At 47.5% G+C, this 17,500-nt stretch overlaps 1 protein-coding gene across 4 annotated transcripts in view; it reads right to left on the minus strand.

Annotated features, from left to right (window-relative positions):
* Nucleotides 1-17,500, minus strand: part of sobpa (sine oculis binding protein homolog (Drosophila) a) — an 83,094-nt gene that overhangs the window by 59,372 nt on the left and 6,222 nt on the right. For 2 of the 4 annotated variants that reach the window (XM_063183504.1, XM_063183505.1), the window contains exons 2-4: nt 11,574-11,645; nt 8,596-8,731; nt 6,007-6,219 (exon numbers count right to left, since the gene is read on the minus strand). In XM_063183504.1, coding sequence (XP_063039574.1) covers nt 6,007-6,219; nt 8,596-8,731; nt 11,574-11,645 — 421 coding nt within the window. The remainder of the gene's footprint in view (nt 1-6,006; nt 6,220-8,595; nt 8,732-11,573; nt 11,646-17,500) is intronic. The other 2 variants (XM_063183506.1, XM_063183507.1) reach the window with 1 other exon arrangement.

Here is a 17,500-nt window from a genome sequence, read left to right on the forward strand (position 1 = left end):
ATTAGCCTTTTTCACAATTAAGTCAAACAAGTTCCATTTTGAAAGGAAACAGGTATAAATGACTACCGGTCTCATGTAGAAAACAGTGGCTTGTATGTTTATGTCTATATCACCAGATACAACTTATACCCAGGGCCCTGACAGCTTTGGCTGGGTCCGGGACAAAGACATCTGAAAGGGCCCCAACCCCAATCAATACAATTTCATGCGGATCCAATGTTGGGCCCCTCACTCTCTGGGCCAGGGACAAGTGACCCCTTTGCTCCCCCTGTCGGCTTCCCTGCTTATCAGTTCAATAAAGACGCTTTTGCACACATCTGTAGTTGGGCAGGTGCGTAGGATGTTATCCCAGCCGGGTTGTCAGTCAAGTGAAAAGAGATCCCGCACACTGTCCATTCCACCAACAAACTTTAATACAACGTTTCGGTCATCCGACCTTCTTCAGGTAAAGTGCTTTACCTGAAGAAGGTCGGATGACCGAAACGTTGTATTAAAGTTTGTTGGTGGAATGGACAGTGTGCGGGATCTCTTTTCACTTGGCTTCCCTGCTTATACCTGCTTCAAAGGCACTGAATCAGAAATGTCTGGCATCACATGAAAAAGGCCGATTGTCGTCTGCAGTGGCAACGGCAGGCAACTATCCATCCATCCCGTTCCAAATGAGAAACTTCCTGCAGAGCACTGAGTGAGTGAGTGTGTGTGTGTACTGTGTACATGGACGTGGAGGGCTGAGTGCCTCTCTTTCCACAAACAAGACTACTACTACTACATAATGTGTTGGAGCAAGAGAGGCCATTCATCTAACCTCAAGTTTTGTGTATGCATGTACGCATCCACACTTTCTGCCCTTGTCTGACAGTTTAATTGTGTCTGGTAAAGGTGACATCCCCTGAGGCTACTCACGAATACATTTGTTCCTTAATGCCTGTCCCTTCACCACCTCTTTATATTGTGGGCTGCAGCCTACAAAGGGAACGTTGGGAGTACTTTGTTCCACAAGTTGACTTCTTTCTCTAATGAATTGGTTTAGAGGTGTCTTTTCACTCCAAGGCACCTTGCTGTTGTTCAACAGGATCATCTTTTACGAGACAACAGCATTGTCTTGTTTACGATAGTGCTAGCGACAGGTAACAGTATTTCGGGCATTCTAAACCCGGAAGTGCGCATATTTTTGTAGTTTTTACCTTTAAAACTACAAAATTTGGTACCACCGGGTCACCATTAGTACTTCTGGTTTATATCACTGAAAAGACGAGATTCCCGTCTTCAAAACAAGCCGCGACTCATCCATTTCTGAACGGTGTAGCTAATTTTTCGACTGATTATTTGCGACAAATGTCATATTTATGTGAAACACAAGTTTCTACTTAACGCTCTAAAAGGGACAACAGTAATTCGGACACTTCTATTAAAGTGCAATTTATACAGAGACCACATATTAGAGTAAGCAAAAAAGCTGGACCGCTAACTGCATTTCCGGCCGTCGAGGTTGGTTTGAGATGGGGCCATTAGTCTCAGGCTTTTAGCCCCTGAAACAAATTAGATTTACATTTCCACTATTGGGCCAAAGGCCCAACAAAACATGCCCGAAAATTTCCGGTCAGAGACAGAGCCACGGGTCTGAACCACAAAGCTTTGTTATAAGAAGTCTACAATGTCAAACTCTTGAGATATTTTCAGGCTTGCGACTTTTTGCGATATGAGTGGTTAGAGCTAGGACTACTGACATTTTAATATATTGAAATTAACACAAAAAATAGGCTTATTGATCATAAATTAACTCGTGTTTCGTGCCTTCCTGGAAGAGACATTGCTTTAGCCATCTAGATCATCGCTAAGTGAAGAATAATATGGCTGAAATATTATTCCATTAACAGCGCGCAAGCTGAGATAGCAAGCTTAAGTTATAGCCGCATTGAGGCCATTCACTTCTGTTTTAAAGCACATTTGGGGGCCACTACGACATAGCAACCTTTCCATACAATTTATTACTTTGACTGATCATAATCTCAGTTTAGTATTAAATATACTACACACAAAGGGGCTCTATTGAGTCAGCAGCGTCTGTTACTACAAAATGTTAGGATTTAATGTGACATGTAAGGCTACTGGAGAGCAGAGGTTTTCTGCTGCAGTTTATGTTACACAAAATGAGTTCATAACAAAAATTACATGGTGTTTACATGTAATTACATTGCAAAACATGACCTTCAGACGTTCACAAAATCACTCTACCTAAGACCTCTCAAAAGTGTAACGCTTACATTTCTTTTTGAAGAACATACAAGTTCCTATTGTCATTTTCCAATTTATTAGTCCTATTAATGACGTACTGTATATCATACACTAGCACTAGTCTTTGCAACATTTCTTATTGCCATCATTGTTTATTCTTTGTGCTCTGCCCAGCTTCATCCCAATCTTCATTAGTATCTCTTCATGTTACTTTGCAACTTTGCCCTCCCTCCCTTAGCCTCGTCTGTCACCTTGACACGAGGTCAAAGCATTTCTTGGCAAAAGCCTGCAATCGGCAGACCAAATAGAAAACTAGCCTCTGGTCACTGGCACACAAGAAAAATAGTTTAGGGAGTAACTACAGACGTACACAAATCTCTGAAATCCTCCCATCAAAGTGGCAACTAATACTCTCCCTCGTCTTTGAACCAGCTGCACACCGGAGACCTATCAGGATAAGTTCATCAACAGCCCAAATAACACACAGTGGAGAGACATGACGGCGCAAGGTGCGTGTCACTGTAATTTCAGAACAAGAAAATATTTTCAGACAAAATGGCAGAAACGGTGGCGGTGGCGTCGGTAGTGACAGCGGAGGGTGTTTTCCTTTGGACTCCAGCGGCCTCTACCTACACTACAGCCTCATCTTCCCCAACGCCTGCCTGCCTGCTCGCTCTCCCTCACTCCCTCACTCCCTCACACTCGCTCGCCCCAAACTCGTGCCGTGCCGGCAACACCACCGGGAGGAAAAAAAAAATCTGTTAATTATGAGCTGAGCGCCTCCATCTCACATGGCATACCTGCACTTCAAAAGCCCCTCTGTGCTCTACTCTCACGGGGCATATGAATAATTCAGCTGTGGGGGTACGGGTACGCACGGGGAGGAGAGTAGAGAGGGCGGTGCGTCTGGCTGGGGAGTGTGTATGTGTGTGTGTGTGTGTGTGGGGGGGGGGTGCTGTAGGAGAGTGTGAGAGGTTGTTGGACGTGTGGGGTTGGAGGGGTGGGCATTGGTGGATACGGAGGACGGGCGGCGCATTGGGACTGAGGAGGAAAGTGTGGTGGGTGTGGATGGTCACAGGGGGAGGGGGGTAAGGTTAGGAGTGGTGTAGAAAAAGTGGGTGTTGGTAGACGATGGGGAGTGTTGGGGGGCAGTGGGAGTGGTGTAGAAGGGGATGGGTGATGGTGGACGTGGGGGTGGGGGGCACTAGGAGTGGTGTGGGAGGGGGGATGGGTATTGGTGGACGTGGGGGGGGGGCATTGGGAGTGGTATAGAAGGGGATGGGTATTGGTGGACGTGAGGGTGGGGGTGTGTGTGTGTTTGGGGGGAGGGGGGGGCGTTGGGAGTGGTATAGAAGAGGGGTGGGTATTGGTGGACGTGGGGGGGGGGGACATTGGGAGTGGTGTGGGAGGGGGGATGGGTGATGATGGACGTGGGGGGGGCACTAGGAGTGGTGTGCGGGGGGGGATGGGTATGGGTAGAGGTGGGGGTGGGGGTGGGGGGCGTTGTGAGTGGGCAGAGCGGTAGGCGTGCTGGACGGTGTTTGTGGGATAGTTAGCGAGGCCACACCATCTGTTTCGCTCCCTCTCTCCTGTCTCCAGACACACACACACACGCACACACATGCGCGCACACACACACACACACACACACACACACACACACACACACACACACACACACACACACACACACACACGCACACACACACACACAAACGCACACACACACACGCACATACACACACACACACACACACACACACACACACACACACACACACACACACACACACACACACACACACACACACACACACACACAGCACTGTCATAGCCAGGCTGGGTCATGCCAGGCCTGGGGGGAAACTCCTCACAGGTGATGCCAGCCAGCCAAAGCAGCCAGCAGCACCCTTCCTTCCTGTACACAGCACACACACACACACACACACACACACACACACACACACACACACACACACACACACACACACACACGCAAACACATGCAAACACACACACACCTACACACACACACACATACGCAAACCACACACACACACACATACGCAAACACACACACACACACACACACACACACACACACACACACACACACACACACACACACACACACACACACACACACACACAGAGGGAGCTGATAAGCCTCCTCGTGCCACGGCACACTCCCTCCGCACAACGGAGGCCTCTGTTCTGCTGGCCCGAGAGGCTACGACCCCGGGGCCACGCTAACTTTCCACCCACGCCTGACTGACAGGAGCTCTTCTCTAGCTTGACTCAGTCCTGATGAAGGCCACTCCTTGGCCGAAACATATTTGCATTTTAAACCTTTCTATAATGATTTAGCCGTTTATTATAACCTTTGGAAGAGTGCCTTAGATACTTCAACTTCAGTTCTTCATTTTTATCAAAGAGCACCTTCAGACTAGCCTGGTCCTGACCATCCCATAACACTACCATTTCCATTTCGTATTCATGGTCTGGACTTCGTTTGATCTGACGCGATTGCAGGAAGCAGGAAGGACATTTTCTGAAAAATCTGGATTTAACTTATAAAGTTGTTGAACAAACATGTCTGACGTCTATCTATGGCGATGTAGGAGCGTTTCACAGACATTTCTGACAGAACATCCTACCGGAGCATAAAATAATTATTATGTAGGACAATGTTTTTGTCAGAACACCGGCGCAAATCATACCGGTCAACATCGCTCCACAGAAGACAGGTACCAGACATAGTGCGGAGCCAACTGTGTCTTGGCAGAAGTACCGTACGTAGGATGGCACGTGAGGCTACCTTCAGACTACCTTTCCAAGAATAATGCCGTAGCCCTCCAAATCTAGCCTTTGTTCTGCTAGTAGAAAGACTGCAGAATTAGGGCTTGATTAAAAAAAAAAAAATCTAATGCTTAGATAGTGACCTGGCTCAAGACAAAAAATGACCATCCAGACATACAGTATGGAGTACGTAGGAGAACATGAAACAGTGAAAGATGCATCAAAGGATAAAGACGCACAACAAACCACAAGACACAGTTGTCATCCAAACATTTTGCATTCCAGGCACAGTATGTGGTCTGTCGATCATTTGTGAAATACTGTGTCATTCATACCTGTGTGTGTGTGTGTGTGTGCGTGTGTGCGCGCGTGTGTGTGTGTGTGTGTGTGTGTGTGTGTGTGTGTGTGTGTGTGTGTGTGTGTGTGTGTGTGTGTGTGTGTGTGTGTGTGTGTGTGTGTGTGTTGAAGTGCATGAGGATTTTGAAACTTTTGAGGAATGTGATCAAATATACGTACATATGGGTACTGTAGAATTTCATTTGATTTCACAAACACACTGCCACGTTCTATGAACTGCGTAGAACAGTGATGGGCATTAGTTATGATCCAGTGCCGCATTTTCCAAATGACCTGGTTTTACCTGACCCAATTCAGCCAGGTCATCATTCAACGAGCCAATCACCTTGCTGAATACAGGTAAAAACAATGTGCGGGTAAAATGTTCAAGTAAAATTATACATGGGTTCTAAATTTTTGTTTTCTCCTGGCTGTGCGACACTAGCTGCGCACAACTCAACCTCTGATTGTTGGAAACCGCTGTCGGTCAAAAAATTAGCTCACGTGGTTGGCTGCCAGTGTCTTGCCCCTCCTCACAACATCGTGTTTAGAAAAACGGTGAACCCATGCATAGAAGGACTGGGAAACAGCTTAGTCCTCAAAGGGTTAAAGGGATAAAAATATGGATCATCTTACCAGCTGGTGGCTTGATCACAGGTGGTGGTATGAGGGGCACAATGATGGGCATGCCCCCATGATCCTTCGCGCTGGGCGCAGAGGTGGAGGCGGTGGAGGAGGGCTCTGATGTCACCCCGTTCCTCGGCGTAGGTGTGGAGCGAGAGCTGTTGGCGTGGGGTGGCGAGCTTGTGCTGTTGTGCTCCATCAGCGACGCTTTTGGCAAAGAATTTTCTAGAAGGAAAAGAGGAGAACACAGATGGTTACTCTCTCTTTCTCTCTTCAGACCAGGCCAACCCGGCGCCAATATTTTGTTAGGAACGGACGGACTGGTTCTAAATTAAAACATGGGTGCATTTCATTCTCAACCAGAGACTGTGGTAGAGAGACCACTCTGTAAATAATGTTTTTTTTTTAGGAGAGATTTTTTTGGTTGACACACCGAAAACTTCATGAATAGTCTTCGAGTTTGAGTGGAACCATTTTTCTAATTGTATACACACCACGTTCAGTTCAGATTTCTGCTTTGTATCTGTTACAGTAACAGTTTGTGAACACTCTCCAAGCAGCATACATGTTCAAATAACCGTGGCGACCCGGTAAAAAGGGTCAGTTTTCCCAGGTCCAGTGAGACAGAATTTGGTCCCCAATAGATTGTATGTATTGGAGGGGGGTGCTTTCAAATGACTTTGCCCTGAGGCTGGCCAAAGCTGTCAGTTGCCCTGCGTGGCGGTGATGGTGATTGGAGATTAGTGATGTGACTTGTGTTTACAAATCGGTCCAGCCAGTGTACGCAGTGTAATCACAAGTGCACAGTGTGAATGTGGTGTCCTCCATCCAGGGCCTGTGGTATTACAGATGCATGCCACACAAGTTTGCCTTCATTTCTGGCACTGGCAGAAACTACCATCAACAAACACCAGACAGACAGACAGACAGACAGACAGACAGACAGACAGACAGACAGACAGACAGACAGACAGACAGACAGACAGCCGGGTCTGTGCTACAGCACGCACGCACACACATACGCACACAAACACACGTGCGCACACACAGACACACACAGACACACACAGACACAGACACAGACACAGACACACACACACACACACACACACACACACACACACACACAGACACAGACACACACACACACACACACACACACACACACACACACACACACACACACACACACACACACACACACAGCAACCAAATAAACGTCACCTTCCGATTTCTACCATCCAACAAGAGTAGGGTATTTTTTTTAAAGGATGAATAAATTATCTACAGTAGCTACAGATTTTTCCAAAAGCATTTTTGTCATTATAAGTCAATGTGCACCCTGTGCGGAGAGGGGGGGTTAGGGGAAGGGGATTTACGATTTATGAGTTAATTAGGTTTGATTGTTTTGTCCCTAATCTCGGCGTTCACAGCAACGTTGGTGGACAATAACAAAAAAAAAATAGCGTAATCTCTGCGTCACGGATTTGCATCTGATGATGGAATGTAATTACGGAGCGCGAACACAGAACAGGGGTTACAGTTGCGAGTTTTGTAGCTTATGCTGCTGCTGCTGCTGCCGCCGCCACCAACGCCACCACCATCACCACCACCGCAACTGCTCCGTGAAGTCTAAATCCCCCCTTTCCTTTCTATATCCTCCCCACGGGCCGGCAGACACCCGGAGGGAATTAACTTGCCCATTGTGTCACCCTCAACCTCACCCACTCCCCAGGCTCTCGCTGGCTGGGGCAGCGCCACTCACGAGACAGCGGAGGGCACTTGACAATTTAAACCCCTCACTAATACCCACCCCCAATTTCACACGACGGGGAAGAAGTAATGTTCCAGATGAACCCAGGATCACTCCTCCTCCTCCTCTGCTGCTTCCGTGTGTGTGTGTGTGTGTGTGTGTGTGTGTGTGTGTGTGTGTGTGTGTGTGTGTGTGTGTGTGTGTGTGTGTGTGTGTGTGTGTGTGTGTGTGTGTGTGTGTGTGTGTGTGTGTGTGTGTGTGTGTGTGTGTGTGTGTGCGTGCGTACATTCATGTGGACTTTTTTTTATCCACAAGGAAACAATTGGAGGAGTAGGGAGTTAATCGCGATAAGCCGCTCTGAACTTTGTGGCCTTTGGATAAGTAAAATTGGATGGTGCATCCATTTTGAAACATGTGATTAACTTTTCCTTCTCCCCTTAAATATTCCAAGCCCTGCAACTCCTTTAAAACAATCGGTGGATCTCAAATGCCAACCTGAGTCCTGCATCCAACATTTTTTTTTTTAATCGTGTAAATGCCAGATGGGCGAACTCAACTAACTCTTGGAAACAAATGTGGACTGACCAGAAAAAATCTAAGAAAGATAAAGTATTTAAAAAAAAAAAAAAAATCAGTGTTGCAGTGGCCCGAGTGAAAAGGAGTGGTACCCATCATGTACAATAAGAGGATGTCCAAGAAAGGTGAGGGTACACTGGTACACAGATCTAGAAAATACATTTGCCAGAGTGAAATTATTCCTTTCCTGCATTGCTCGCATCCATGTCTTTACCAGGTGTCTTTTTTTCTGCTCTTTGCTACATCTTATCTGTGTGAACGTGTGTGTTTACCTTTCACGACTGAGATGTGCTGTCGAAGCTCCCCATCGGGACAGTTGCGGAGCTCAATGTCGTCCGAGTCTCTGAGATCCACCTTGTCATAGCCGTACCAGCCAAGCAACTCATTCATGGTGTTCTCTGCAAAGCTCTGAGAGAGAGAGAGAGAGAGAGAGAGAGAGAGAGAGAGAGAGAGAGAGAGAGAGAGAGAGAGAGAGAGAGCGGGGGGGGGGAGAGGAGGGGGTAGAGTGGGAGGAGAGGAATGGGGTATGGAGGTGTGGGGGTGGAGAGGGTGGACAGTATAGGAGGAAGGAGGGAGGAAAAATAGGCGACAGTGTTAGTCTGGATCTGGACAAAAAAGAAACACGAGGCTTTCAGTAGGGTAAAAAATGCTGCATCAACAAAAACAATACCCCCACCCCAAATTATGCACTGCAGGTTCTGATGTAAGCCACGAGCAATGATTCGGGGTCCTCTTATTTAGTCCAGACATAGTCTATTTCTCACATGGGAAGGGGGGTGGGGGATTTTGACTGCAGGAATTGTGCCGGCATGTGTTACAAAGCCCCAAATGATTTCAGTTTTCCTAACATTTTACATAATAAAGAGAGACAATGAGCTCTCTGGGATTTTATACTTTTTGCACTTTTAAGCTTTTTTTTTCTAAATAAATGGAGACCGGCGAGGCAGGTGTCCAAAAGGGTGGTAACTTGAAGACGGCATCAAAATGTTTTTTATCATATTAGCTTTCGACATCTGAGTCGCAACACTGTATATCAAGCAGCGGTCTGCTGACGCTGATGCTTTTACTGGTTCAATAAGCAGGTTATGACTCGAGACCCAACTGCACTATATAAAATCTAGTATTCTCCTCAGTTTTAGATTATTGCCGATAAAATAAAAAGGGCCCAGCAGGGCACATCTATTTGACAGGGTTAATAAAGTTGATGGTTAGAGTTACAGATTATTTTTCACGCTGACACATTGGAGATGCTTGCTCTCTCTCTTTTGTCTGTCGGGGATTTTGAAGGCCAGTTTTGGCAGGAATGGCAAATGATTGAACTGTCTCTTACTCTGATACCATTGTTTGCAGAAAAAACAGGAACTCAGGACAAATACTTATACTGTATGTCTGTCTATCTACAGTATTGACCTACTCATCTCTTCCCACAGTAAATTATCAAAGATGTAGGATAGAGAACATTTTTGCAGGTTGGATGTGGAATACATGGCGAACCAAAATCAACAGCCAAGCCTGCAAGTTAAAGTAGCAAGCTCACAACACCACTTCTGTGTATCATCTCAACATTCTCCTACTCCAGGAGAGAGTGACTACTTGTAGAGCACTCATGCACAATACCTGAGTGGAAAAAGTGAACTAAAACCACAAATTACTTTCTTTACTGCTTTCTTTCAGCAAAGAAATCGAAAAGGTCAATTTGCACCTTTATAAACAGACACAGTTAATCAAAGAACATGACAAACCCACATACATTATCTCGATATGACACTTCAGACTGAAGAGATGGATCCAAGTCAATCTCAGGAGATGCAGAAATCTGTTTGTGCTCAAGAACTGTTCTAATTACATTCTACTGTTGTCTCTGAAGGATGTCAGTTCCACTGACAATTGTGAAGCTCTCCAGATGTTACATACGTACACTCAATCTCCACTCCCACACCAATGACAGTAACATATGTTTCTCTTTAGGCAGAAACAAAAGATGTACAGTTTTGCAAGTTCACAGGGACAATGGTATATATCAGGATGTAGCTAAGCGTAGGCAATAGGGTTTTTTTTGGACACAGGTTAGCTTGGGAACACTTAACACCTTTGTGTAATCTGTCCATTCATGTCTCTTCCCCGAGTCCCGTATAAAACCTGATGACGTCGGACCTGTCATCGAAAACAGCCCAGGTCGGACCTCCAGCTTAGAACAGAAACTGTAACCATCCCTCAGTGGGTGGCAGTCAGGAGTCTATTCTTACTTCCCCTTTCATGGTCTAAAACCACGGAGAGACCGCCACGGCTTTCTGTACAGACATCTCTCTCTCTCTCTCTTGCTCTCTTGCGCTCTTGCGCTCTTGCTCTCTTGCGCTCTTTCTCTCGCTCTCTCTCTCTCTCTCTCTCTCTCTCTCTCTCTCTCTCTCTCGCTCTCTCTCTCTGAGACTCTCGCTCTCTCTCTCTGAGACTCTCTCTCTCTCTCTCTCTCAGACGCTGTCTCTCAGAGTCCGCAAAAGAGGTCGCTGTGTGGACTGGTTTAAAAATCAAACAAACCTGTAACGGGGATCCCGTGTGGTGCTGCACAAAAATAGAAACAGCCCAGTGCTAAACAAACTTCTACACAAATAAATCTCTTGACCATTTCAAGCACTATTTACGACCGGCCCTCCACTGTCTCTATCATCTACCACTGACTTGGACTAGGGACAGGATGAGGCCAGGTGTTTCTTATGACCTGACGGCAGCTATGCTTCAGATGCATGGGTGTAATTTTAGGTGTGGATGGTGGGGGACATGGCCATACCACTTTTGAGATGAACCCAGCCTGTCCCTACCACTTTTTCACAAATGTAACAAATGCAAAACACTGTGTACACTGACAATTTGCCCCATTGTCCCCACCACTTTCCAAGCCAAACTTATATATTTGGCTTCAGATACATGGACACAAATGTTGGCTTTAAAGCTCTGCTTGAAAGAATAAAGGTGACAAGAAGACACATTTTCAAGAATGAAATCTAATGCAAGCACCAGATTTAGATCCAGTACACAAGGAACAAAGGTACCCCCCGTCCCCTCTCCCACCCCCTCCTTATGATCAAACACACCCCTCATACAACAGGGATGTTCCTGCACAATCCTGTCTCAGTGGCACTGTTCCACCCACCTACCGCTGGCATTAAAGCATTGTTGACTTTTGTTTGTCTGTTTGTTGTTTCTGTTATTGTTTTTTTGTTTTTGTTTTTGTTTTTCAAACTAAGGGGCTCACCATGGAGTAGGACGGGTTGCCATGGAGTTCACCCGTCTCGCCCGCCCAGGGGTGGGCCCGCTCGGCCCGCACCTGATGAGACACGAGTCATGTCGTTACCGTCAAGCATTCAAATGTCAATCAACTGTCAATCAACTGTCAATCAGGCAACATCAGCTTGTCAATGACTAAACACAGGGCTAAGCTACGTGTATATATCGATCTATCTACGAATCTTGAGATGAGAGAAACACCTCACTTAACTTAGGCAACATCAGCTTGTCAATGACTAAACACAGGGCTAAGCTACGTGTATGTATCGATCTATATACGTATCTTGAGATGAGATAGAGATACACCTCACTTAACATTATTCCAATAGGCTGAGAGTGATGCATCTCTGACACAATTTTACATGTTTGATAAATACCATCGATCATGCACAAGAGAGAGAGGTCAATTCCTTCGATTGTCGTGGTAGCTCTGGTTTACTCATTCTATGATGAATGAGCAGTGTTGCTTTGTTTACAGCTTGTTGAAACGTTGGTAGAGTTAATCGAATCTCTTAGAACACATGGGCCCGTCGACAGGGCTATTCACTCTTGTCTGAAAGCACTCAGCTACATTAAAGCAACATTGACATGACATTACGGATAACACAGGCCTACTAAGACTTGATCATTACAAGTTTGGCAACAATAAGGTTACAACAGAGCCTCTGCACGAAGGGGGTTGAGTTAAAAACAAACGTCCTCAAGGCATCTCAAAAGGTTATTGATGCAGGGCCTCCAGTTGAAGAGAATGACCTCCTAAAACTCCCCCCTCACTCACCAGCCCAGACACACAGCTATGCCATGGGTCAACCAGTAGGTGTCTCTACTGAAGCTAGAGTCCCGGGACACAGTGGGACCGTGCCTAGGCAACGCAAGGTCAGTTACAACATTACTATAATAACAGCAGCCAAACACAGACTGCTAAACATTCATCTCAGACTCCATGCCTCACACAAAGGTCTGCGGCAGCTCAAGTACTGAATGAACTCATCAGGCTGAACGCCACTCGCGCTATGTCCAATGGCGGCGGAGTGGGGAGCTTAAACACAGTTCGCTGGCCTGATATCAATGCATGCTCAGGTTGTGCCTCGGGTCACCTGTTCATTGTTCTCTACGTTTTTTCTTTTCGTTTCTTTTCTTTTTTTTCTCTTTGGTTCGACATATCAGACGACCGCTGCGACCCGGGTATAAACTGACGAGTGAAATTTATATCATTTTGTTTCTGTAACCCTATCCACCTGCCCGCGGGAGGGTCTGTGACACGGTGCCGAATTGAAATGGACACCTCTGCTTGTGTTGCATGCATGTGGTATGAGAGCTCTCCCAGTTTGGAAACTGGAGCCGATTATGGTGCGCTGCCTGCATGTTGGCCTCTGGTATGAGTCGTGATTCGAGTGAAGGCGAGAGAGAGGGGGGGGGGGTCAAATGCAAATGACTGGTGGCCTGATTTCTCCCTTACTTTTCTCCAGCTGCACTACACTCTCATTCTTTCTCACTGTACTGCACGCAACTTCCCTCTTTCTTGTTCTTTCTTTCTTTTACTAATATCGCTCTTTCTCTACTTTGTCTATCTTTCTATCCCTCGCCTGTCTATGTACCTCATGCTCTTGTTCGCTTCTCTCCTTTCTTGACCTCAGATCATTTCTTCTCTTTCTTCCCCCTCGATCAAAAGCCTTCTCTCTCTCTCTCTCTCTCTCTCTCTCTCTCTCTCTCTCTCTCTCTCTCTCTCTCTCTCTCTCTCTCTCACCTATTCTCTTTACCTCTCCGTGACCTTCTCCCTGACTCCTTCTTTCTGTCTCGGTGGCCCTTCGGTAACCCTGGTGCCCCTTCCAGAGGAGCGGGAGAGATAAAGTGTGTGGAACCCAATCCGGGTGGCTACTCATGAAAGGCGAGTGCAGGAATGACCCACAGAGGGAGAAGGTTGCATGGGCTAGCTACAGTATAGGGTGTTTTTTGTCAAGGTGTGTGTGTGTGTGTGTGTCTGTGTGTGTGTGTGTGTATGTGTGTGTGTGTCTGTGTGTGTGAGAGAGAGAGAGAGAGAGAGAGAGAGAGAGAGAGAGAGAGAGAGAGAGAGAGAGAGAGAGAAGAAGCTGTTTTTGCATGCATGTATGCATGTCAGTGTGTGTGTGTGTATGTGTGTGTGTGTGTGTGTGTGTGTGTGTGTGTGTGTGTGTGTGTGTGTGTGTGTGTGTGTGTGTGTGTGTGTGTGTGTGCACGTGCGTGCGTGTTTGTGTTGGCGCATGTGCGTTCATGTGTGCATATATGTGCATGTACTACATGTGTGCAAGCGATTGTGCATGTACCAGTGTGTGAGGATGTGCGTGAATTTCTGTGTCTGCGTGTCTACAGGTACATCTAGGTGTGATATACAGCATGTTTCACAGTATACAGTATGTCAGTCTGTGTGAATGTGTCTGTCTGTGTGTGTACATTAACATGTACTATATGTATGCCCACGAGAGTGTGTGTGAATGTGTGTGTGTGTGTGTGTGTGTGTGTGTGTGTGTGTGTGTGTGTGTGTGTGTGTGTGTGTGTGTGTGTGTGTGTGTGTGTGTGTGTGTGTGTGTGTGTGTGTGTGTGAGTGTGTGAGTCTCCTTCTCTCTCCACGATCAACCTCCCAGCTCTCTGAGGGCCTTCTCCTATAACACACTGGCCCAGCTCAGGGCTCACTGCTATGCACTTACTGTACAGTGCACTTCCACATGGCCGGAGCAGGGCAGGGCAGGGCAACATCAGTGACTCAACAGCAGTGATTGCTGCCTGCCTGCCTGCCTGCCGGCGACAATGAACGAGTGTGTGGAACCCCCGCCACCCCCTCTAACCTCCCCCCCCCCCCCCCCATCTCGCAGGGGTTGACCAAAGGGGGGGAGGGTGGTGGTGGTGGTGGGGGAGCTTTACTGAGAAGGCTCGATTCAGCCTGGAATCCCCGGACCGCTGGCTGAGTTAGTTTTAGAAGAACAAATGCTGCAGGGTTGGGGGTGGGGGGGTGGTGTATATATACAGGGCACGGTCAGCCATGTCCACTGTACTCCAGTAAAAATGCCCACTCACTCACTCAGGACCGCTGACAGCTTTGGCCGGGCCCAGGAAAAAGCCATCTGAAAGCACCCCCCCCCCCTTTCAATACATACAATGTAAGTGGGGGGTAATTCTTGACACCCCCCATTGCCCTGGGCCCGACAAAATTGACCCCACTGTCTCTTCTTGCCGACTTCCCTTCGCTCATTCACACCACTTGCTTGCTTGCCCGCTCACAGCTGCTGCAATGCCACAACCCCCCAGAGATGGCGTGATTACCATTACCCCATATCTGCTTTTTAAAAAATCATATCTTTCTCCTTCCCGGCGAACTACAGAGGGATCCACGCGCTTGCCAAAACTCGGTTAGTTGTGCGGTTTACTTCTCAGAGGATGTATGAAAAGCAGCTATTCTTTTTCTTTCGTTCTTTCTTCCAGTCTCTTTTATTATGCTTTGCTTTACTCCTCTTTCCTTCTCCCTCGTCTGTCTCTCTGTCTCTCTCTCTCTCTCTTCATTTTCCTCCCCTGGTCTCAGTTGAAGAGGGGAGTGGTAGGGGTGGTAGTGATGGTGGTGTTGGTGGAGGGTAGGGAAAAAGAGAGAGAGAGAGGGAGAGAAGAGAGAGGGGAGGTGGGATGAGATGGGAGGAGAGGAGAGAAGAAGAGAGGGGTGGAGAGGAGAGGGGTGGATATGAATCCGACACTGTGTGGGCAGAAACCAGAGTAGGTCACAGTACACCATGATAAAATTCCCTAATCCCCTCGCCAAGTTTCCCTGTACGGGCCCTCCTTCTTCAGCCTTTCCAGGCCCTCACTTTTCCATTCCCCTTGTTCACTGTCTCCCTCTCTCCCTCCCTTTTACTCACTCCCTCCCTCCCTCTCTCCATCTCCTTCACTCCATTCCCCCTATTCACAGTCTCTCTCTCTCTCTCTCTCTCTCTCTCTTCCTCCCTCTTACTTTCTCGCCATCTCTACTCTCTCTCTCTCTGTCTGTCTGTCTGTCTCTTACTCCTCTCCTCTCCTCTATCCGTGTTCACTACCTCCATCTCTCACTCTCTCACTCCCTCGCTTACTCGTTCACTCTTTCTCCCTCCTCTCCCTCTCCCTCTCCTCGTCTGCTCTGCTTTCATTTCCCCCTACCTTCCTTGATATCTGATCCCGCACGGAGTGTCAAGTTTCAGTTTTTACAGCTTAGGCTGCCTATTGCTGTATACATTCCTTTCTCTCCCCTTGCTCTCACAGCACAGCCACCCTCCTAGTCCTGCACCCCCCCCCCAACACACACACACACACACACACCAACACACACGCAGACACGCACACACATACACACCCACTCTGCTTTGCACCCGGTCGGCATCCCCTCCACACACACACACACACACACACACACACACACACACACACACACACACACACACACACACACACACACACACACTCCCCCAGCCCGATTACTTGCTGCGGCTTATTTTACCATGGCGCACATGAAAGCGGCGCAAGATGAAGGAGACACTGTCGGACTGTTTGGGTTTTTTGGAGGTATGATCCCTCAAAAGGGCACATTGTGTGTAGTGTACGCTGTTCTGTCTCTCTCCTTTTCCCTTCTCCTCCTCCTCCTCCTCCTCCTCCTCCTCCTCTTAAGCGAGGGAGCCACTGAAGAAGAGGAGGACGAGATGGAGAGAGGGGTGGGGGGTGGGTTGTTGGGGTGGAGTGAGATGAGTGTGTGTGTGTGTGGGTTGGGTAGGTTGAATCAAAGAAAGAAAAGAGAGACAGAATGGAAAGTGAGATGGGGAGGGGGGGGCAATGAGCATGTCACCAAACTAGCAGAAGAACCTTCTTCAGCAGCTGAAGGGAAATTGGTGTGAGATGCTTCAGGATGACGGGTTGTCGGGGCTGGGGACAGAGGGAGGAGAGATGGGTGGTCGTGTAGCTGAGTGTAGGCCTACTGTATATGTGCTTACAGGGGAGTCAGTGGCGTAACAAGTCAGTCACAGGCCCTGGTGCGAGTGTCCACCGTGAGGTTGACGCAATTTTAGGATATTTCACATCTAATCAAGGTTGACTTTCACTGAGCAAAAGCAATGCAGTTTTGATAACTAACTATAGTTGGCCAATTCGTTTCACAACCAAATCTAAATGTAGCCCCTTAATGCGCGCCGTACCTCCAGTGGCACGCGGTAATAGTCATTGAAATGTAACTACCATAGCACTAGAATACTATGACACAACACAGGCCCTTTAGTAATGCACCACAACTTGGTCATTACCATACTGGTAACAACAAATTTATAAAGCCGCGTCTTAAGGGGTTTTAATGAAGCTCTCCTTTTTTTAATTTCGGGGAGTGTGACGGGACTCTGGAGATAATGGGTACCCGTGCGCAGGGCCGGATTAAGATGACCTGGGCCCCCTAGGCTACAAGTTGATGTGGGGCCCCCCGGGAAGCAAATTTTGAGGCAAATTTACATGAACAGTGTCATAATTACATGCTAAGAATTAGGGACAAATTGTCTACCAACTGTACTCAACATGGCAGATGAATTTTTCAATATTGCATCGTGTCATAATTCTGCAATTTTTCACTTTTGACCAATCATGGCCCCCCTGGCATTTGGGGGGCCCTAGGCTGCAGCCATATCTAGCCTGTGCATTAATCCGGCTCTGCCCGTGCGACCGCACCTGCTGAACCTGCTATAGTTACGCCCATAAGTGGAGTGACGTGATGGGCGGAGTGGCGGAGTGGTGGTGCAGATACCACTGAAAACCTGGTACACACATTTGGAGACAAGATGAGTTCCCCCAAACTCTCCGCCTGACTCCTCCAAGGCGATGCAAGACAAGACAGCACCAGACAATAAGAGTGAATCTGCCGTGGAA

This window comes from Engraulis encrasicolus, chromosome 19, assembly GCF_034702125.1.
Source record: "Engraulis encrasicolus isolate BLACKSEA-1 chromosome 19, IST_EnEncr_1.0, whole genome shotgun sequence".
NCBI classification, from domain to species: domain Eukaryota; kingdom Metazoa; phylum Chordata; class Actinopteri; order Clupeiformes; family Engraulidae; genus Engraulis; species Engraulis encrasicolus.